The sequence below is a fragment of the Emys orbicularis genome, chromosome 5, assembly GCF_028017835.1.
Source record: "Emys orbicularis isolate rEmyOrb1 chromosome 5, rEmyOrb1.hap1, whole genome shotgun sequence".
In the NCBI taxonomy this organism is placed as follows: Eukaryota; Metazoa; Chordata; order Testudines; family Emydidae; genus Emys; species Emys orbicularis.
In genome coordinates this window covers 100,968,855-100,992,443 of record NC_088687.1, presented here as the reverse complement: position 1 = coordinate 100,992,443, position 23,589 = coordinate 100,968,855, and the positions used below count along the sequence as shown (strand labels likewise).

At 39.4% G+C, this 23,589-nt stretch overlaps 1 protein-coding gene across 1 annotated transcript in view; it reads left to right on the top strand.

Moving 5' to 3' along the window:
* The window catches only part of N4BP2 (NEDD4 binding protein 2), a 79,730-nt gene extending 56,818 nt beyond the window's left edge, over window positions 1-22,912 (top strand). Inside the window, exons 9-18 of the mRNA XM_065405077.1 lie at window positions 199-2,585; window positions 4,447-4,532; window positions 5,597-5,642; window positions 6,864-7,084; window positions 8,748-8,866; window positions 10,944-11,082; window positions 12,760-12,948; window positions 15,665-15,833; window positions 18,934-19,057; window positions 22,867-22,912. Coding sequence (XP_065261149.1) covers window positions 199-2,585; window positions 4,447-4,532; window positions 5,597-5,642; window positions 6,864-7,084; window positions 8,748-8,866; window positions 10,944-11,082; window positions 12,760-12,948; window positions 15,665-15,833; window positions 18,934-19,057; window positions 22,867-22,912 — 3,526 coding nt within the window. The remainder of the gene's footprint in view (window positions 1-198; window positions 2,586-4,446; window positions 4,533-5,596; window positions 5,643-6,863; window positions 7,085-8,747; window positions 8,867-10,943; window positions 11,083-12,759; window positions 12,949-15,664; window positions 15,834-18,933; window positions 19,058-22,866) is intronic.
* The last annotated feature ends 677 nt before the right edge of the window (window positions 22,913-23,589 follow it).

The following is a 23,589-nucleotide window of genomic DNA, read 5'->3' as shown; positions in this document are numbered from 1 at the left end:
ATGTCTCAGTTCAATGATTGTATAGTATCCTAAACTAAAATATGGGACCCTGGTTTAAAGAGCTTATGAGCTTTAATTTAAATTTATTTAGTAGCCAAGCCAGAATAGAAGTTTGTGGGGAAGTGGGGTTGGCTTGTTAGGTTTTTTTTTCTTTTAAGTTTTCTTTAAACGTCTTCTGTTTAATTGTTTGTCTTACAGGCAAAAAGAGATACATGTATATGTGAAAGAAGAGACCCTTTTTACTTTAGCTTCAAAGCCTCCTGAATTAGCTGAAGAGGAGAAACATGCATCTTCTACATCTTCAGCAGTAGAAAATAAATTTGCAGATAAATATTTTCGAAAAGAAGAGGAGGAAATTGAAAATAATTTAAGAGAACATGTTTCTGAGAATAGCATTATTCAAGGTAGTGTGGATATCAGTTTATCAGATTATGAAGAAAAAGAAGTGCCTTTGGGGAAAAAAGCTGTAAAGAGAGAAGAAATACATAGAATTACTGAAACAGAAACTAGTAAAACTAATGAGGTGAAATCTGAAGAAACCACACACTTGCATATCTGTTCTTGTGAACATATTCAAGAACATAGTGACAAGATTCTGGAAGTTCAAACTGAAAAGGAGCAGTACAATGAAATTGCAGTAGAACCAGTAGTTACACATGAAAGGAACATTATAAAACAAAATAGTTCATCTTTGGATGTATCAGTGAGGCCAGAATTATTAAACTTTCTGGGTGACTGGCCTGTAGAACAATCAATCAGGCAGAGAACCAAAAGGACTAGAAGAATAGAAAAATTTTCTATGAAGACTGATAAAGAGGATAAAGCAACCAGCCAGCATCTTCTTGATTCACACAAGGCACAAGTGGACCTGGCAGATATTCAGCAGGAAGTACTACATGGTGAAAAAAGACAGAGGGAGGAAAATTTAGTCTGTGACTCTTTCTGTGTTCTTGGTGCAGATAAAATTACCCCAGAATTGCAAATGATGGGAGACTGGCCTGCTATGAGCTCTTTGCAGCAGAGGCAACATAGATCAAGGAGAATATCAAAGAGAAGTCTAAGTGAATCTGATGAAGCTGGAAATAATAAATGTGATATACACAAAAATGTTCTTGACACAGTGGATGTGCTTCATGGAACATCTGTGAGCATTGAAGAGCTACAGGACACAGAGACATCAAATTTTCAAGAACCTGAAAGAATAGCTAGTGAAAACATCAGTGAGAAAAAGCCCCAACAAAATAAAAGAACACGGAAGCATCATAAATTAGCCCTCACATTTACCAACAGCAGTGTGGCCCTCTCCAAACCAGAACAGTTGTCAACGCTTAATTTGCTGGAAGAGAAACCTGAAAAACACATCTGTAAACAACCAAGCAGGTATTCACAGACTGAGCCACAGGATTTCGCGCTCTTATGGAGATTAGAAAAGAAAATTATTATTTCTGAGAATATTCTTTCCGAGAATACCAAAGTATTACATGGCAGATTAGAATCATTCAGACCAAAAGACATGGATGCTGCTTCAAGTTCTCAAGAAAAAATACCCTATAGAGTTATGTATGATAAAAGCACATATGTGGAAGAAAGTGAACTTATCAGTATTGATGAATCTGAAAATCTGAATGTTCTTTGTAAGCTGTTTGGGTCCTTTTCATTTGATGCATTGAAAGACTTATATGAAAGATGTAACAAGGACATTGTCTGGGCCACAAGCCTGCTATTGGATTCTGATGAAAAGTTGTGTAAAGGCGAAGACATTGAATGTTTGCAGGAGGCAGGAACTGAGCCAGCTACCACAGACCTTGAATTCAAGGAAAATACAAACTATGGAGAGAATCTTAAAAATTCTGACCAAACCAGCCAAATAATTGGGACTGATGGTATCACTCAACTTTCAGAAAACAATTTATCAGTGTGTTATGCAGAGAGTGAAACTGCAGACATACTTGAGACAGATGCTAAAATATCTGACTCATTAACAAGACTTCCACTGAGTGCTTCAGTAAAACTCAAAAATACCAAGGACATTGCTCCCAGAACTCAGGCAGAAGATTCAGGAACAGATATCATTGAGCAGTCTGTTTCAGATACACAGAAAATAAACTTAAAGGCGATGAGCCTTGTTAATGAAACAGAAGAAAAACCAGTGGTGTCACAGCTTGATGTGGGCTTATGTCTACCTGTGACTTTATCTAAGGTGCTTAACACTGCTCCAACCATTTTGAAACCCAAATTAAATAAGGAGGTAGACAATAAACTTTCAGAAACATATCTAGAGAGTTCCAAAGTAAATAATATGATTCTTCCGTTACTGCAAATGGATCAAGCACCTTTGAAGAACTGTGCAAGTGATGAAGAAGAACTGGAAACCTATAAAGAAACTCAGGGGAATGATATGATATCAATTGGAGGTAATAGGGAAGAAAGCAAACCTTCTAATATGGATGAAGATAGAACCAAGATATTGAACCCTACTTTATTATCCTCGGAATCCATGAATATAAATTGTCTAGAATTGGCATTACCTCCTGAACTAGCCCTTCAACTGAAAGAAATATTTGGGCCAGTTGGCATTGACTCAGGTAAGGACATGAAAAATAATTAATACAAATATATATGTAATGTAGTTCTTTTTTTTTTTTAAAGACATTTTAATTTATTTATTATGCTTACTTTGAATTCCTCATGATATTGTGGTGCTATTCAAAGGTTCTTGTTAATTTAAAAACTGAACTGAACCAGAATGTTACATAAAATATAGCAGCAAAGATAGCTATCTTTTCTTTTCAATTTTTTGTCTCTGCCCACATATACATTTGAAGAGTATTGCAAGAAAATATTTCCACTTGTCTGGCTTGGAGCAGAACCTACTTTCCGTCTCCCAAGGGTGGAGAGGTAGATAATGATGAGGAAAATTTTTTGTTGGGAGAAGGAAGAGAGAGAGAACCTTTGATGGGACAAATCAATGGGGAAGGGAGATGCCAAATCAGAAATGAAAGAAAGTTTGAGAGAGAGAGAGAGAGAGAGAGAGAGAGAATAATATGAAACCTTTTTTAAAATGAAAAATTAGTCTGAGAGAAAACTCATTGAAAACCACCTGAAGACGCATCAAGATATAGAATTAAAAGGAGAGAGCGATCAAGAGAAAATGGAAAGAAAAAACAAAATAATCATCAAACACACAAAGTCCACTGGGGACTGTTGTGCCAGCCAGGCATTGTTTAGTGAAGTTCCCAGATCTGGCTCAGTCCTGCAAATCACAAATCTGTAGGGTGGCCCCGCAGGCAGTTCCAGGTGGGGTCAGGGCCTTCATCCCTTCATGGGATGGTGGAGAGTTTGAGAACATGTATCCATCCTGGCAACATGGCTGAAGAGCATGCAGCACCACTTTTGAATGTAATGAGGGATTGAAGAAAGGCCAGATCTTTATGAGATTGTGACATCTGGCACAATATCAAACCATTTTTTATGCTCAGGATTTGATGCTGACAGTGCATATGGAATGCCTCTAGCCACTCCAAGTCTGCCTGTAAGAGGGTCCAGGTTTCTGACCCATGTAGTAATACAGGTAGTACACAGGTTTGATTGATCTTGAACTTTGTTTGAAAAAACAAAAGGAGGTTTAGTAATCTTTGAAATTATTTTTCATAATGTTTACTTGATATAACATTTTGAATCTATAATTTATTGATGGGTTTGGCTGTGAGCAAAAAAAAAAAGAAAGACATTTTCTTGGGTTGGGGTAAAAAGGGGGAGCGGGGTGTTACTATTTCTCAGACCTGTCCCCCTTTCTTTGCATGCTCTAAATCACTCTCCTTTTCTTTTTGAGAAACTGACAGGTGTAATAGTATCAGGTAGGTGTGCCGGGGAAAGATTACATTATGCTGCTACCATGGTCACTCTTGCTCTCTGACTAGTGTAGAAAAGGATTCTTGGCTTTTATGCTTCCTAGGGAGGATGCTTCTCTAAATTGGGTATGATGCAGGGAACAATGAGGACACTAATGCCTGATGTATTCTTCAGGGATGATTATCCATAGAGAGAGATTAAATTAGGGAAAAAAGCATCACAATTGGTCACAAGGTTCAGAGTTAACTGCAAAGACGTTAAATGCAAGGATGGACATATAAAAGAAGAATATGCATTAAAAATTATAAGGGTATAAAAAAGCCAGTCATTCCAATAGTTAGGTTTAAACAAGATGCAGTTAATATTAACTTGCCCTCTCCTGCCCCTTCCATATTGTGTTGGTTTATGAATCCTGGGTGAGGGCTCAGAACTCAGTGTGTTTATTTAACTTGGAAGTCAGTGCAGTTTTCAGGCATGACATTTTTATGTAAAATTCCTAAATGCAAATTAATTAGTGGTAAGCCACAGTGCTATACTTGATAGGACTAATTTTTGTACAGTGCTTTAATGAGTATATTTTCTTTCTTCCATAAGGATCACTAACTGTTGAGGATTATGTGGTTCATATAGATCTGAATCTGGCCAAAGTGATTCATGAGAAATGGAAAGAATCTATTATGGTTGGTAGGCTTCTTTCTTATAAGAAGTTACACTTGGGCTTTGTCAATCTATTTGTTTCTCTTTCTGCATTTGTCTAAATATTTATATAAGGTATTTTATATATTTACTGTAACAGTGAGAATATTAGCTATACGGTGTAAAATACATAGGGTAAGTGGACATGTAGCATAGAGGAAATCATTATTTTAGTTAGATAGTGTCGCCTGCCCCTGCAACAAATAAAACCCAAAGGCAATATAATACCAATCTCTTAAAATACAAACGTAAAAACAAACTATGGAGTATAATTTCAAAATGGGCATCAGTGCCCCACTCTCATGCTTCTAAAATACATTTTTGGAGGGAAGGGGAGGAAGAGGAAATCATTGACATTTTTCAGATTTTGGGAGGGATAAGATGAGAAGGATTTCAGGGAAGAATAAATTTCACACTGTAAGACATACCATAGCAAAAATTAGATTTATTATGGGGGGAAAAAAGATCATAACATACAAATTTTCACAAAAAGATCAGTTAATGTCCAATCTGTTATTAGGTATTGCCCATTGTTTAAACATGAATTTTAAAACTATCCACCAACAATGACATTTGACCTTGAAAAGCCTTGATTTTTATTCTTTAAGAGGAAGTTTCAGTGCACATTACCTATTATGTACGGAAAACAAATATATTTATATTAACTAATTGAGAGAGGTTCTCTTAGAGTCTCATGTCATCATAAATTCAGCCAGAGTAAGAAGAAAAACTGCTTCAAACTGCATCTTATTTTTTGGTACAATCTTCTCTTGGTTTGTCTAATCTTTAATTTAATTATGAGATCTGATTTGATATCTTAGCACTACTTTGATCTGTCACTTGAAAAATAGTATTATTTTCAAAACTTTACCTCTTAATGTATTTCTTATCTTAGATATATACACATTTTTTCAGATAAAAAGTTTAAAAATTGTACTTTAATTTGAAACCTGTTTACCTGAAAAGTAACATTTGTTGAGTTAATATTAGTGGGAAACCTATATCTATGGTTCACTAATGTGATTTTTTTTTTAATATTCGTATTTAGAAGAGACAAAGGAAGGAAGATGAATATTATAAGCTGCTTATGCAAGGTACAGTATACTGTTCCCTTAAATTACTGTAATAATGCTCAGCTCTCGAAAACTAAAACTAGTAAGGTTAAAAAATTGCAAATTGTTGAAAATAGACTGCTTCGTTTGTTAAGCTCAGCTTGCATTTAGTGGACTTGATATGGTACTCACCATTATCTTACAACCGTAGTAGTAGTAGTAAAAATAAACAAGCCACTGACTTTAACAATAGCATTAAAGCACTCTATAAGGATTGGCTTTTCTCATGTCTACCTGGGATCAAAATGCATAGGGTGAGATTGTGACTGTCTGTATGGACTTGTAGCACTAGCCTGGATCAGTGTCTCTTTTACCCATGGAGATTGTATCAGGCCTTTGAACATCATATATATGTTGTTCAAATGATATATATGATGTTGTTCATATGATATATATGATGTTCAAAGGCCTGATACAATCTCCATGGGTAAAAGAGACACTGATCCAGGCTAGTGCTACAAGTGGGGCTACCCTTCTGCAAGAAGAAAGTGGGAGGGGCCATGGCCTTAGTGAGCATCCCATCCTTTCACCTTGGTCACCAGAACTGGCCCAGCATGGGGGTAATGCATGTGACCCTCTTTCAGATGGTGATGGATCTGCTAATCAAGCATTCAGTCCCTCAGCTCCCCATGAGGAATCCTTCTTCTGCAGCAAACACCCACTCCACTCCCCTACGACCTGGGCTGTGACTTCAAGCCACAATCTGGTCCTTAGACTTAAAAAAGTTTTTGCCTAATAGCTAAACTGTGCCATTAATATCGCAAGAGAAACACGTGACCAAATAGTTAAATATCTGTTCATAAGTTGTGGATGCAAAATATATATACACACAAAAAGGTAACCATGAGTATAAAAAATCCCACACATGGTCACATGCAGTTATCTATTTGCAGGTGTAAGTTAGGTTCCAGCATTTAAAAATTCCATCTGGATTGTTGCTTTTTTACTAGTTAGAAGAAAAATGAAGCTTGATGGACTTTGGTAGGGAGAGGGTGAGGAGGAAAATGTAGGCAATGTAATGTTATTTTTGCTAAAAATATAAGTTGCTTAAATAAAATTAGATTATTAATAAATAAATTAATGAAAATGTAGTAAGGTGAAATGTATTTTAATTACTTCGGGCTTTGCTTTAATTAAATACATTGACTTTTTCATTTTGTCACCTTGAGATTTTTGTTGCTTTTGTACTGTTTGACCAATTAGATCTGGATGACTCCAATACAATCTTATCTCAGAGGACAGACAGTAAACTGCAGAGAGAAAAAATGGCCTGTCCCTCTCAGTCATCAACAGAGAGACACAGTGAAAATCTAGCAACATCAGAAATTTTCCCTTTTATGGATCACTGGAATGCACAGACTCAAAGAGTATCACTCAGAGAAATAATGTCTGAAGAAATAGCCTTACAGGAGAAACAGGACCTGGTATGAATATTGCCACTTTTTATGATGTCTAAGTTGTATCACACTGATTTTTCCCCCCTGCACAGTTTGGTATGGTTAGAAGCCATATTTTGCTTCTACAGTTGCCTGTCTTTGTACAGGCTGACTAGTGCTGAGTTTCTGAGATAGATGCTAACTAATTTTATTAATTGTTTTTTGATAGCTAGAGTTTACTTAAGGTGCTAGATAAAAGCCAGTTGATGTTTCTGTTTAAAATAAATCTGTCATTTGAAAGTTTAATATCTTAATTGTTTCACAAACAGATCATGCGATATCTTGGTGTACAGGTTAGCATTTGCATTTGGTTGAGCTGCATTTTTGGTTGTTTACTTTTAAAAATTTATTTATCAAATTGGCTTCATGCATTCTTTGTGAGACACCATGCAAAAATTTGTAATTAGCACCATGCCATGCTTGTTCAAAAAGAGACTTAATTGCTTGTGATACTTTTTTAAAAAACCCACAACATTCCAGACAGCTGACACATTTAAAGGGTATTTAAGATGTAATTCTCTCTCAATTTGGCACATACTTATTATTCCCTAAAATTTTTTTTCTTTTCCATTTTCTTAGTTTCCATTTAGTTTTCCCCTGTTTTCAATTTGAAGCTTGTAATGATCTAGCTAACTGCGCTACTCTCCTTTAATGGAAGCAATGACAGACTAGTGCAGTTATGTCTTTCTTTGTTATTCTGTTGCCCTGTAAGTAGTTGTCCTAAAAATAGAATGTCCCTATTTCTGTTGACATTGAAGTTCAAATAGTATAAGCCTGTATTTCTGAAGCAGATTGTTGTGGGTTCTTTTCCTTATGCTTATATGTGGCTTACTGATAACGATGGTGTCCACAGATTGATTTAAGCTTGGTGTAATCTGGCTCAATTTTGTTTTGATCACTTTTTTTATATGAGCACTGGAATTGTCAGCTTTATTTATTTCAGTTTTATAATTAAGGACCTGTCATGTCATGTCCTCTAGGTCAGTGTTTCTCAACCTTTTTGATACCAGGGACCGGGTTGCTGCCTTCCCAAACTATGTCAGGGAGATCTGAGGGACTGGTGCTGGTCCATGGACCAAACATTGAGAAACACTGCTTTAGGTGACTTCTGAAATTTGAATGCACAATACATTGAAACAACCCATACCTGCCTCAAAACAAAACCAATGTTTCCCATCATCAATAAAACAACCAGAGCTCAACCCCAAACACTCAGTATGCTCCTGGCCCAATTGCCTGAGGGGAAAAAAGATGGGCTTTGCAGCATGCCTGGAATGTTCCGGAATCTGGACATTTATAGACCAGCAGGGTAGCACATTCCAAAATGTAAGGCCCCCTCGAAAAATACCTTGCCATCTGCCTTCTCTCCGTTTAAATTGAGAGAACGCTAGCTTAGTCACTTCCAATGATTGCAGACTCTGGCAGTACAGTATCACACAGCATGATATGCCCATCCCAGCTTTCTGTGCACCAGATGAGTGTGTGTGGCTGATGCTTATATGTAATTAAAATCTTTAGCATGATAGGTGCCTAGGTAGTGAATACATTTTTTTGGTAATAACAAATTAGTTACATTATTGGATCAGTTTTATTAATGTAGATTCCTCTAATGATGATTTTACCGTTTCACTTACTTTACTTTCTGGATTAGAAACGTGTTCCTTCCATGGCTAGAAAAGACTGTGCTGCCAGGTTGAAGGAGAAGCAACTCTTTGAGATGTTCCCAACCATAAATCAAAACTTCTTAATGGACATCTTCAAGGACAACAAGTGAGAGATCTTTAAATGTTTCCTTTGTAAAATGCTGCATAGTAATAACATACAGTGGATGGTTATTCTGTCACAATTAAGTGCCCAAAAAATTAATACTTTGTTAAAGAATGGTTCTATCCCAGTGGTTCTCAAACTTTTGTACTGGTGACCCCTTTCATATAGCGAGCCCCCCCTTATAAATTAAAAACACTTTTTAATATATTTAACACCATTATAAATGCTGGAGGCAAAGCGGGGTTTAGGGTGGAGGCTGACAGCTCGCGACCCCCCCATGTAATAACCTCGCAACTCCCTGAGGGATCCCAAGCCCCAGTTTGAGAACCCCTGTTCTAGCCAATATAACAAAAATAAGTTTAGCTTTAATTAAAGGCCAAACTTCGTGGTCCTTAACAGGAAAGATTTTTTTTTCTTCAAATTTATACGTTTTCACTTGTTTTAGTCTTGTCTTACTACTTTGAGAAGACTCTTCTCTCATTCCCTCACTTTCCCTCTACTATATTCCTTGGATGATGTTGACTGACTGGAGCCACTTTCTATCGATGGTTCTGCTAACTCAAGGAGCAGCCATCCTAAGAATTGACTTGGAGAGATTGGCAAGTAATGGGAACAGTATGGTCAGTGAGAATGGCACTCAGCCAGAGGGAAAATCTACCGTGGCCGAACATCTGCTGCTAATTCTCTACTCCTCACCACAGCAGCTATGAAGCAGGCCGTGGCAGTGTCATCTCTCCTTCCATCCATTCTTGCATCTGATTCTTTTCAGCTTCTTATCCTTGATGTCCAGCTACCATTTGAAACTCAAGATTGTGAAAACTGAAGTCCATCATTCTTCCTAAAACTTCCCTTCTCCTTCTCTTGCTATCACCCTTGACCATTCCAACTATCTTCCTCTTCGCACAGAGTTTCTTGCTTCCTGCATGTTCTCCCTACACATCTAGGCTGTCATCAGATCTTGTAGGTTATTTCTCTACAGCATCTCTAAAATTTGTCCTTTTCTCCATCTCAGCAGCTCAAGCACTTGTCCATACCTTGGTCATCATTCACTTTTACTGCTGCAGCCACCTCCTCTCTCACCTCTCTGTAACTTTCTTTAGTTCATCTAAAGTGCTGCTGCTAAAATAGTCATTTTCATCCACTGCTCAGGCCATTTCACAGGCCTCCCTGAATCCATTCACCGGTTTCCCTTAACCTTTTACATTAAGTTTAAGGAGCCTGTCCTCCCTTTCAAGCCCACACAATTCCACTTTTGTAGCATCTTTGTTTTCATTTCTTTCTTTCCTCACAAGTTTCCCTCCTAACTCCTTCCTCGGTATCCTTGCCTCTGTGGCTTCTTCACAACACCTCATTGATTTAAAACAGTCTCCCCCTTATCAGCAATATGAGAAATAGAGGACTACCAAAGTTGTGATAGTAAGACCAGGATCAATTTCTTCCATAAATCTGTATAGCAAAGGCTGATTGAAAATAAGACTAAGTATTACATGGTTTCCTTAATGTTCAAAGGTACAATGTCAATATATTCTTCATGATTTTTTAAAGTTACTTTTCTTACTATTGGTTATAAATTTCAAGAAGCTTGAAAATGAAATGTTTTCTTCTCACAGTTATTTTCTCAGCCACACTGACGCACATGATTGTTGTTGTAGTGTAGGTTGTGAGTGCTGGACTATTGTCTATGATTTCTTTTTTCTTAATGAGCACTTACTTCTGTTTAAAATGCACACAAAGAATACCATGACCTTTGAAAACAGAAATAATAAAGTTCTGTTTTGATTCTACAAATCTTAGCAGTGTCTGTCCCTTTTAATTACTGGCTGTCAAACAGCACTTGATACATCTGTTAGCACCAAGGCAAGTATGCAATTCAATGAATATCTGAGTCTGGTGATGTATTACAAGGAACTTTGCTGAACTAGTGAGTAGAAAAGTGACAACTCCAGTACTGTTATGATAGCATTTACTCCCGTAGCTGTATGAAGGTCTACTGTATATATTTTAACAAATGCAGCTGCTGTTAATATGCATTGGGACAATATATATGCAAAGTTACTGATATTTTATTGACTCTCTACAGCTACTCCTTAGAACAGACCGAGCAATTTCTGAACTGTGTCCTGGAGGCAGACCCTGTAAAAACGGTTGTAGCTCAAGAGATTGCTCAGCAAAGTGACACTCTCCCTTCCTGTAGTGCTATAAAGAACCGAGAGAAAAAGGTACAAGCCAATTTTTTTCATAATTACAAATATATATATACTGAAGTCCTGTCATCAGTGTTATAGTACACATTTTGCTGCAACATTTGTGGTTTGTATTTTTGTCACAGTGAATATGGATATTTTTGACATTATCTTCTTCCTAGAATGTGAAGCACTGAGTAAAGAACACTCAGTTCTACTGAGATTTTTAGAAGGGCAGTACTGACCTGTCTTTACTATCTAACAAGCTTGAACCATAAAGCTCTACTCTTCTGAAGTTTAGCGGTTTTGGTGTTTTGCCTAATTTTCTCAGTCACATATGCACACTCCCTTCCTTCATGGAGTGAATACTGAGATTGGGCAGGGAAAAGTGCGCTTAGAACGTTCCAAACAATCAGAAAAATCCAGTCTAGAATTGGAAAGTTTGCACTTGATCAGCCGCCCTCCTCCCCCTTCCCAAAGGGTATTTATTTTAAAGAGCTCCAGTGAAATATTTAAAAGGCCTTTTTGGAATTACCAAGGCAGCATCCTTCAGTTTAACTGAAAGCAGGGACTGCTATTTCCTCAACTGATGTCATTAGCTCCACCATCCTCTTAGAGATAGAATCATAGAACTGGAAGGGACCTTGAGAGGTCATCTAGTCCAGTCCCCTGATAGGTGTTTGTCTAACCTGCTCTTTAAAATCTCCAATGATGGAGATTCCACAACCTCCTTAGGCAATTTATTCCAGTGCTTAACCACCCTGACAGTTTGGAAGTTTTTCCTAATGTCCAACCTAAACCTCCCTTGCTGCAGTTTAAGTCCATTGCTTCTTGTCCTATCCTCAGAGGTTAAGAAAAACAATTTTTCTTCCTCCTTGTACAACCTTTTACATACTTGAAAACTATTATCATGTCCCCTCTCAGTCTTCTCTTTTCAAGACTAAACAAATCCAATTTGTTTCAATCTTCCTCATAGGTCATGTTTTCTAGACCTTTAATCATTTTTGTTGCTGTTCACTAGACTCTCTCCAATTTGTCCACATTCTTCCCGAAATGTGGCGCCCAGAACTGGACACAATACTTCAGTTGAGGCCTAATCAGAGCGGAGTAGAGCAGAAGAATTACTTCTCATGTCTTGCTTACAACACTCCTGCTAATACATCCCAGAATGATGTTCGCTTTTTTTGCAACAGTGTTACACTGTTGACTCATATTTAGCTTGTGGTCCACTATGACCCCCAGATCCCTTTCTGCAGTACTCCTTCCTAGGCAGTCATTTCCCATTTTGTATGTGTGCAACTGATTGTTCCTTCCTAAATGGAGTACTTTGCATTTGTCCTTATTGAATTTGCTTACTTGTGCTTGTACAATTTCTTAGTAATAAAAAATTAAACTGGACACTTACTCCTGTATATACGCATTAGCCTGACAAACAGAGACTACAAACATGGGGGGGTATTTTCATTTGTCACATATCTGTCAGTAAAACATTAGTTTTACTTGTAATGTGTTAATATTTTCTCTCAAGCTTGTTTTCCTGCGATATGTTTGTATTTGCTATACTACAATTAATAAATATCACATAGCCCATGTTTCAGACACAAGTAATCTCACTTAGAGGTTGATACTCCACTAGTGAGATCAATGGGAGCTTTGCAGTGGACTTCAATGAAATTTGGACCAGGCCTTTATTGCAAATGTTATCTGTCGCAGGCAAAAAAATCCAAGGAGGCTGAAGATGTTTTGAATGAGATGGTGTTCCAAGACATTGAGTACCCTGGGTATGATGACTTTAGAGCAGAGGCTTTCCTTCACCAGCAAAAGAAACAAGAATGCTTAAAAAAAGCAGAGGAGGCCTATCGCATGGGTATGAAGCCTGTGGCAACATTTTATGCACAACAGGTAAAAAGAGAAAAGTGCGTTGTGTTTTGATTTGAGGATGTTTTCACCCCTCAGCTCATAGAGAGCCAAATACCCAACTGAATGTGATTTGAACATGAATTCACCTACTGCACTTGTTTGGATTTGCTTTATTATTAAACCTCCCAAAATATGCAAATCTTGGGAAATCCCCCAACTATCACAAGTGCATTCATTGGTTAGAAAGTAGATTGTAGTTTTACACTGATCTGAAAGCTTGTGTAAAACTAATATTTTTATAGTGCAAATTTCTATTGAAAGTTTTAAAACTATGAAATACTCAACACATCTTTGCTATACAGTGATACAGAAATGTTACTATAAAATTATTTTTCTAGGGCTGTCAAGTTTTTGCAGTTAACTGACGTGATTAACTAAAAAAATTAATTGTGATTAATTGCACTGTTAAACAGTAGAATACCAATTGAAATTTATTAAATATTTTTGGATGTTATTCTACATTTTCAAATATATCAATTTCAGTTACAACACAGAATATCAAGTGTACAGTGCTCACTTTATATTATTTTGGCTATATGAATCTTTAGCACATCTGACATGTAAATATCTTGCGACGCCGGCTACAACGGTGCCATGCAAACACCTGTTCTCACTTTCAGGTGACATTGTCATTAAGAAGTGGGCAGCATTATCTCCCATAAATGTAAACAAACTTGTTTCTCTTAGCGATTGGCTGAAAAAGAAGTAGGACTGAGTGGACTTGTAGGCTCTAAAGTTTTACATGGTTTTGTTTTTGAGTGCAGTTATGTAACAACAACAAAACTACATTTGTAAGGTGCACTTTCATGATAAAGAGATTGCACTACAGTAGTTGTATGAGGTGAATTGAAAAATACTATTTCTTTTATTTATCATTTTTACAGTGCAAATATTTTAATAAAAAATAAATATAAAGTGAGCACTGTACACTTTGTATTCTGTGTTGTAATTGAAATTGTTATATTTGAAAAGGTAGAAAACATCCAAAAATATTTAAATAAATAGTATTCTATTATTGTTTAACAGCGTGATTAATCGCAATTTTTTTTAATTGTACAATTATTTTTTTAATCACGCAATTAATCACAATTAATTTTTAATTGATTGACAGCGCTACATTTTTCTAATAGAATATTTAATATTTTATATTGTGTGCAATTTTATTACCTATTACTCATATTGGTGAGTTGAGAAATTTTATTAAAATATTTAGTATCTGATTCTTTTTTTAAAAAGTAGCTTTGTTATATTTCTAATCTAGATATTGTTATGGCTTGTTCAGGAAGATTCTAAATAGTGATGTCTGCATGATTTTTGGACAGAAATATAATTTCAACCACTATCCTGCCTCTTCATCATGGACACAAATTATAAGTGAAATTTGCAAAATAAAGAATTTATTCTACGGCTTTTAGGGAAAAGCTAACTGTTACCTTCACTCTTGTGAAATACTTGCCTCTTGTGTTTACTTTTTTCTTTGTACTTTCCATTTGAGGCAAAAATTGTAAAAACTAGATTTTGTTTGTGAGGCGGAGTTTGAGACTTGAATGTTTGTGGTGTTTGCCTGTGCTTACAGCTCCCTGCAAGTGAGGATTGCAGGGCTGGTTTCTCTGAATCTGCCACTAATACTGGTCAGCCACTAGAGAAACTTTAAGACAAAATGTCACCTGCAATCTCCTCTTCTGCTTATTGCACCATCAGGCCAATATCCTAATTGCTGCTCCCTGCTGTATTGACAGTTCCAGTGCTTGTTCTTTGTCTCTTCACCTTCTTCTCCTTAGCAGGCTGCACTATTCCCCTGATAGAGGTGCTGCCTCCATCATGGAAGATTTTCCATAAAGAAAACCAGGAGATTTGGCAGCTATGGAGGAAATGTTTGCAACTGCATGGCTAGTCTGATCTGAATTAATATATTCTGTAGACTCAGACTAGATTTAAAGTATTTGAGAGGCTTGTTCTGGCCTGTGGGCCAATTGTTTGAGACTTCTGATTTAATAAATGCAGGGGCGGCGCTATGTTTTTTGCCACCCCAAGCACGGCAGTCAGGCGGCCTTCGGCGGCACGCCTGTGGGTGGTCTGCCGGTCCCGCGGATTCGGCGGCGTGTCTGCAGGTGATCTGCCGGTCCCGCACCTTCGGCGTGCCCGCCAACGAATTGCCGCCGAAGCTGCGGGACCGGCGGACCTCCCGCAGGCATGCCGCCGAAGGCTGCCTGACTGCCGCCCTCACAGCGACCGACAGGCCGCCCCAGGCACGCGCTTGCTGCGCTGGTGCCTGGAGCCACCCCTGAATAAATGTACAACTAATATTTTCAAAAAGTGCAATACCATTGTTAGGATAGAATATTAACTAACAAGTTAAAATTCAACACTGAACGGGGTTTATGTTAATGTTCATGTAGGCATCTTATACTGTTTATTTCTTTCTCTCTGGCTTTCCTTCATTTTCTTGATTCTGATCTCTTCTCTGTGCAAGCTTTGACCAGTGTCCCGTGAGCGAGTTTGATTAAATCAGCACATGACTCCCTCTAAATAGGTTTTAGTGACACACTTGCAGAATTTCAGTTGTAATTATAGTTCACAGTTTGATGCAATGAAATTTAAAAGCACCCTGCTTGTGCTGTCATCTTGAATCCTGATAACCAGTATGGAGCTTAGATTAAGTCTTAGAATTTAACAGTTGATGTGTTTATGAATCAAGGGTCGCCTTCATGAGCAGAAGATGAAAGAAGCAAACCATGATGCTGCTGTGCAAATCTTTGAGAAAGTAAATGCATCCCTGCTGCCTGAGAATGTTTTGGATCTGCATGGTCTTCATGTAGATGAAGCCATTAATCACTTGTCCAGAGTACTACAGGAGAAAAGCCACGGTAGGAATAATCTAATAATCAATCCACGCACACAGTTATCTCTTTGACACTTTGCTCAGGAGGCCAAAGTAGAAAGAATACATTTTATAAACAGGGAAATATAAGGGATATGGATATTAATAATAAAGGCAACTTAGCAACACCTGAAGACAACTTGGTTTTGTTGTAACTTTAACGATCCCCAGTGAACAGTGGTATTTTGTGTCATGGAAATGCAAATAAAATGTGCTTCTCTTTTCTCTTTCCCACCTGTATTTCTCTATTATTTTGTCTTTCCCTTTTTAATACACTTTATTCTCATTTTTTCTTTTCTTCTTCTTCTCCTCCTTTATCAAGGAGATCAGTTAATTTCTCCTTTATTGATTTTTCATCCTGACTTTTTTATCAAAGTTAATCACATCCCCTTCCCTCCCTTTTTGAGTCATCTTTTCACTCTCTTCTCTTTCAGTATTTTGTTGGGGTTTTTTAATCTTAAGAAAAAGTGTTATGCTTGCAGACCAGCAGCATAATCCAACAATGTCCTAACACAAGTTTTATACAAAAGTGTTCAGATTTCTGAATGATCTTTTAATAGCCTTTAAGATAAAATTATCACCTGTGTATTGGATTCTCTCAAGTTTCAGAAGCATTGTAACGTTCCTAAATGTCATTCTGTGCAGTTATGCATGAAGGTGTTTTTTAATTTTCCTCCCAGTGAAGCATTCAAGTATTGCAGGAATGTTCTTTTCTTAGGGGGGAAAAAAAATTATAAAAATAAATGCAGAAAATACTAACTTTACAAATTAAACACACCTGGAATGTTTTCTAAGAAATACGTACCATGTGAGGCACAACCATGTGAATAGAAAACACTTCTAAATGATCACTTTAAAAACAGTTTCCTAACACAGGGGAAACTGAGGTGTTAAATGGGGCCTCTCACTTGCAATATGAGTGCCAGAACTAATTAACTCCAAATTTGCTCATCTCATCCATGCTAGCCATAAAATGAGACTCCTATACTATAAACCAATGGTCTCCAACCTTTCTATGCACAAGATCACTTTTTGAATTTAAGTGCAACCCAGGATCTACTCTGCCCCTTCCCCGAGGCCCCGCCCTGCTCACTCCATCCCCCTTCCCTCCGTCGCTTTCTCTCCCCCGCCCTCACTCACTTTCACCAGGCTGAGTCAGGGTGTTGGGGTACGGGAGGGGGCTGGGGCCAAAGGGTTAGGCGTGTGGAGGAGGGCTGGGACCAAGGGGTTTGGCATGTGGAGGGGGGCTCCGGGCTGAGCCGGGGGCAGGGGGTTGGGGTGCAGGAGGGGGTGAGGGGTGCAAGCTCTGGGAGGGAGTTTGGGTGCAGGAGGGGGCTCCAGGCTGGGGCAGAGTGTTGGCGTGCAGGAAGGGGTGCAGGGTGAAAGCTCCAGGAGGGGGCTCAGAGCTGGGCAGGGGGTTCGGGTGCAGGGTGATGGCTCCAGGATGGGGCTCAAGGCTGGGGGTTGGGGTGTGGGAGGCTGTAGGCTCCCACTGGACAGTTCCCGGGCAGTGGCGCAGTGGGGCTGCGGCAGGCTCCCTGCCTGCCCCTGCCGCTCCCGGAAGTGGCCAGCATGCCCCTACAGCCCCTGGCAGGGGACACGTGGCTCCGGGCGCTGCCCCTCCCTGCAGGCACTGCTCCCGCAGCTCCCATTGGCCACAGTTCCCCATTCCTGGCCAATGGGAGCTGTGGGGATGGTGCTTGCAGGCAGGAACAGTGTGTGGAGACCCGTGGTGTGCCCCACCCCCAGGAGCTGCAGAGACGTGCTGGCTACTTCCAGGAGTGGCATGGGGCCAGGGCAGGCAGGGAGCCTGCCTTAGCCCCACTACGCTGCCGGACTTTTGGCGGCCAGAGATCACGACGGAGTGTCAGAGGCTCCAGGATCAACCAGTCGATCATGATCTACCAGTTGGTGACCACTGCTATAAACCTGAACCTCTGCTTACTAACGTATCATATATTTTCCCATTAATCCATAGAGTTTTAATTTCCTATGACTCAACACTTATTGTCAGCAGCTCTGAAACGCTGGCAGAGTCGTCCTTGCTCAGTAGCCTCCTGACTCTGAAATATTTATTTATTTGTTTCAATTTACATAAAAAGAGACCCATCCCAGGCTCTAGGTGCTTTGAAAGTTGTCAAAGATCACAGATAATACGAAAAAGAAGTAGATAAAGGGGAGAGAGCAAGATTAGGATAGATCCTACACAAAGTGCCAATCTGTAAGTGGTCCCTTCAGTTTAAAAAAAAAAAAAAAAGAAAGAAAGAGAGAAAAAGTTAGCACCTCCAATTATTTAGTTATAAAATCCAGATTAACTCTTCCTTCCCCTCCCCAGTAGTCCCCTTCCAGACGATACAGTAATAGTAGATTACTGCAACCTTTTCTAGAGGCAGAAGATTTGTGACTACTAGAAAAAAGCCCTAGTAGAGCCCATGCTGATGTATTGAAATGCTATATTGATCCCAAGAACCTGCTCCAATGTTTGAGAAATTACTACCCTGCTAGTCTGACTTTGATTCAGAGGTTAAAAATTAATGTACAGTTTCATGTTTCTTCCTCGTCCTATCTTTATGTGTCTTGTGAAAATTATTTCCGTTAAAAAATTTATTCGTGCAAAACTGATACAATTTATTTAGATTTAAGAATTTTGCTTCATGTTCATGATGAGTTTGTTCTTGTAAACATGTTCTGTACTAAAAATGCTTTTTTTTTTATTGTGCTCTTTTAACTATCTTATGTTCTAACTGGCTGTAAATTCCAAATACAGGTCTGACATGAATGATGTTTCTATAAAATCATGAGGTTTCTGTGACAGAGCACAATGTATAGGTTTCAAGATATAGTCCAGATTTGAAAAGTTCATTCAGACATATTTCTTAAACTCTAATGGCAAATTTAATTTACTTTTTATGCCAGAGGAAAAATGGATTGTAGTGATGCATACATAACGGTTAAAGCTAATGTAGGAAAACAGAATTGTAAATCACTGTGGTGAAAATTTTCAGATGTATGGATAAGAAAGTTCTGTTAAATGCTGAGTCTGTGCAGAGAGAACATTGTAACCGTTACAATTCCTCCTGTAACAGAGTACAAGCAGACTGGTGGTAAACCATATCTGTGTGTGATCACGGGAAGAGGAAACCATAGCCAGGGAGGAGTTGCTCGCATCAAACCAGCAGCCATTAAATACCTCACAAGCCACAACTTCAGGTGAGCTTAGATTTCTGTTACTGATATTTTGAACCTACATTCAGCTAACTAAACACTGAAATGTGTTTTAGAAAGCTATACAATTTGTAAAATAATTAAGGCAGATCAACTATCATAATAGTTTAAGATTGCCAGGCATCTGGTTTTTGACCGGAAAGCCCAGTCAAAAAGGGACCCTGGCGACTCCGATCAGCACTGCTGACCGGGCCGTTAAAAGTCTGGTTGGCCGCAGCAGCCAGCTCCGTGTGGCTTCCGGAAGTGGCTGGCGTGTCCCTCCAGCTCCTAGGCGCAAGAGCAGCCAAGGGGCTCTGCACCTGCCCAAGTGCCACCCCTACAGCTCCCATTGGCTGGGAGCCACGGCCGATGGGAGCTACAGGGTCAACACCTGTGGGCGGGGGCAGCGCGCAGAGCCCCCTGGCTGCCCCTGCGCCTAGGAGCCAGAGGGATATGCTTGCCGCTTCTGGGAGTTTCCTGCGGTAAGCACCGCCCAGAGCCTGCACCCCAACCCTGAGCCCCCTTCCTCTCCCAAACTCTTTCCCCAACCTCCTGCCCCAGCCCTGAGCCCTCTCCCACACCCAAATTCCCTCCCAGAGCCCGTACCCCCTCCCGCACTCCAGCCCTGAGCCCCCTCCCGCACTCCAAACCCCATATCCCTGGCCCCACCCCAGAGCCCGCACCCCAAGCTGGAGCCCTCAGCCCTGCACCCCAATCCCCTGCCCCAGACTGGAGCCCCCTCCTGCACCCTGAACCTCTCATTTCTGGCCTCACCTCAGAGCCTGCACCCCCAGCCCAGAGCCTGTACCCCCTCTCACACTCCAGCCCCGTGCCCCAGCCGGAACCCCTTCCCAAACTCTGAACCCCTTGGCCCCACCTCCCAGCCCAGAGGTTCCTGCACCCCAAACCCTTCATTCCTGGCCCCACCCCAGAGTCCATACCCCCAGCGGGAGCACCCCTCCCGCACCACTGCCCCAGCCCAGTGAAAATGAGTGAATGAGCAAGTGTGGGAGAGCATGAGCGAAGGGGGGAGAGAGGATGGAATGAGGGGGGGCAGGGCCTTGGGAAGGGCAGGATCTCAGGGTAGGGGGCAGGACAAGGGTGTTTGGTTTTCTGCAGTCAGAAAGTTGGCAACCCTATAATAGTTCCAGTGGAGATAAAATTTCATGACATAAAACTGTCCCATAAGGGAAGTTCGATACAGTTTTCTTCTGTCCACGTTTACTTTGGATGGTAGATGAAAACATTAGATGAGTTTGTTTTTGTGTACATAATTGAGTTTCTGTTGAGGTTACTGGAGCAAATTACTCCAAAGATCCCTTTTAGTCCCTCATAAGTACATCCCTCAGGTGACAAGCCTTGCTTCCTGCACCTTACCCTGGGGGGAACCCTATAGTCCATCCATTCTTAGGCTGGATCTCTGGGCTGCAGCCCCGGTCCCCAACCAAGTTAACAACACAAGTTCAACTGGCACCTGTAAGTGTTTCCCTTTTGGAGCCTGACAGCTCACATTTGCATTTGCAGTGGCACAGAACCAGCATCTTCAAAACAAAGCATTATGTATTCATTCCCAAATGATACGAAGCATATGATGCAAAGGGTAAAAATAATGAGGCCTACACATGTGGATATTACTTAGACCTTTTAAAGGTTTTCCTTCAGCCCAGCTGATTCTGTCTCTGAGTTGGGAGAAGCAGACAGCATTTCTGGAGTTTTTACCCCCCTCCCTCTGTGTGAGTTTGCTTGCCTGTCAGCATTTCACTGACATACACTGGGAGCCTTTCTCAGATCACCCAACCCCTCCTCCTTTTTTCTAGGATCTTGAGGTTTTCGATCTCCTTTGATCCAAGGTTTAGGTTTCTGAAGAGTAAACCATTCTAACCTGGATGGAGCAGGACTGGTAGTTTCTTCTCTATTAATGGCCCAGCCATTGTTATCTTGGCTGCTTTGAAGGTGTGTTCCTGAGGCGGTTTTATCTTTGATATCGTTATCTTTGATAGCAAGTAACCCATCATAATTAACCACACAGAAGCCTGCACGTATTCGTAAAAAATACAAATATTTTCCAGTTTGTCACTATTACCCATTTCCAATCAGTATAACCAGTCCATGAAGGGAAGCAAATACTCAGAAACATATTAAAATTAAGATTTTTATTGAGTGTATACACGCATGCCAAACATTTCATATGCTTACCCATACTTTTAAAAATCTCTAAACTTTATTTTTCCAGAATACTCTTAAACTATCATTGAATCAGAGAAATAAGATAGAGAAAATACCTATTAGTTCATCCAACAAATTGACAGTGCAGTATTGTTCCCTGTTGTACTTTTTTTAGTTCTTTGACCAGTCATTAGAGATGTCTGCACTGAGATGATAGAGGAGCACTCATGTTGAGAGGGTGCAGGATTTTTACCATCTTGTCTTTAACTTTGTAATCTGTTTGCAAGCTGGTGAAAAGCCTGCACCCAATCCTCTAGTGTTCTTACTATTGGTAGCTCCCAATGGAGAATTACACCAGTGCCAGATCACCAATTGGAGAAGCTCTGAGAATGCAGAGTGTAGACAAGACTTACCTGTACATGTCCCAAGCAATGAAGCATGTGGCATTTCAAATAATTCTGCAGCCTATGAGCATTTTTTTTCTTGATATTCAGCCTACAGTTTTCCATTTCTTAATTTCATTGAGCTATAAATAAATTCCTCTCTCTTCTGTTATATCTTCAAATATATTCCTCATAAATCAATCCCTCCAAACCTCTGAACTCCCTCCAGTTTGTTACTGTTTCTAGTACTGTGCAATATTCTAATACCAGTGCAATATTCAAGCTATCTAAAGAGGGATCATTGTCTCCTTGTTCTATGAAGTGATTCATCTGCATATCCTGCCCCAAAATTGTATTGGCCTGTTTTGTTGCCATATCTCACTAGAAATGCATGTCTGATTCCTCTTCTATTATCACTCCAAAATCTCTCTTCTTAGTACTTCTTTCCAAATTTTTCCCTCTCACTGAAAATCTGTTTGTCTTAGGTGTACTAACTTGCTTTTTACTAAAAGGAATCTAATTTTTTATTTTATGACCATATTTTTGATCTCCTTAGGTCCTTTTTTATTTCTTTGTCCTAACTAGTCCTTCAATTCTGTATAATCTGTAAAGTTCATTAAACACCTTCATTAATGATGATCTCTAAAAAAGATGAAGTACAATCTGTTTAACATCAACACTGCAGTGCCACCCTAGACACCTCTCTCTGATAAATGACAATGTCTAAAATCAATCCAAGTTTGTCTGCCAAAATTTGTACTTTATAAATTCATGCCGTGGAGTTTGGTCAACACTGCACATTTCTGAAAATCCTACCATCAATATTGTGTGATCTTTCTTTTTCCCCACCCTTAATGTTTGTTTCATTATCCTATTAGGAGTTGAAGTTAGATTTACAGGATGGCAGTTACTGGAATCCTCTTCTTTCTCTTTCTGAAGATGAGTACCACATTTGCTTTTCTTCAGAAGAATAGGGAAGAGTGGGAAAGATAAAAGCATAGCAGATATTAGGAGGAGGATTGGGCAATTTTTTCTCTCTCTCTCATTACAGTTGCCAAAACCCTACTGTTCAGAGCTCTCTGACCATACCAAAAACCATCCCATGTAAAACCGTCCACTCTATAAATAGAGGATGTCCTGATTTCTTCACTTTGGAAATCTTGTCACCCTACTCCTGGATGACAACCTTATTCACTTTCTAGGACTAGGAGATATGGTGCTGGGCATAATATAAACTTTGAATCTTAATCTCCTCTTGTTTAACAGGTTCACAGAAATAAAACCAGGCTGCCTGAAAGTCATGCTGAAGTAAAAGGGTGTGAAGAAGGGGAGTGTGAAACTAGAAACTTTAAACAGTGTCAGTAATTATAACTTAATGTACTTTAAAAACAGTATTTTAATAGAAAATTTTTTCAACTTATTTTATATCAATTAGTTTTGTCAGCATGTGTTTCCAATAAAATGGTAAGATTGAAGTGTATTTTTTCATAACTCCAAAGGGAAGATCCTCTTACAGAGATTGTAATATGAGAAGTACAGACCTGCAATACTGCTGAACAAAATGAGAAGTGTAGACCTACAATACTGCTGAACAATAGATGCAGTGTTAAAGAGAAATTAAGGTCCCGTTTTCAAACACTGTTTCCTTCTCAGTGCAGACAGAGCCTAAGGGTATGTCTACACTACAGGATTAATCCGAATTTATATAATTCGAATTTAGGAAACCGATTTTATAAATTCGAATGTATTCGGCCACACTAGGCACCATTAATTCGGTGGTGTGCGTCCAAGCTACTGTAGTAGCATCGATTTCCAGAGCGTTGCATTGTGGGTAGCCAATAACATCTAATTGCCAATAACATCGAATTGCGGCCACACTAACCTTAATTCGGATTAACAATACCGATTTTGACGCTACTCCTCTCGTCGAGGAGGAGTACAGAAATCGAATTAAAGGGCTCTTTAATTCGAATTAAATGGCTTCGTTGT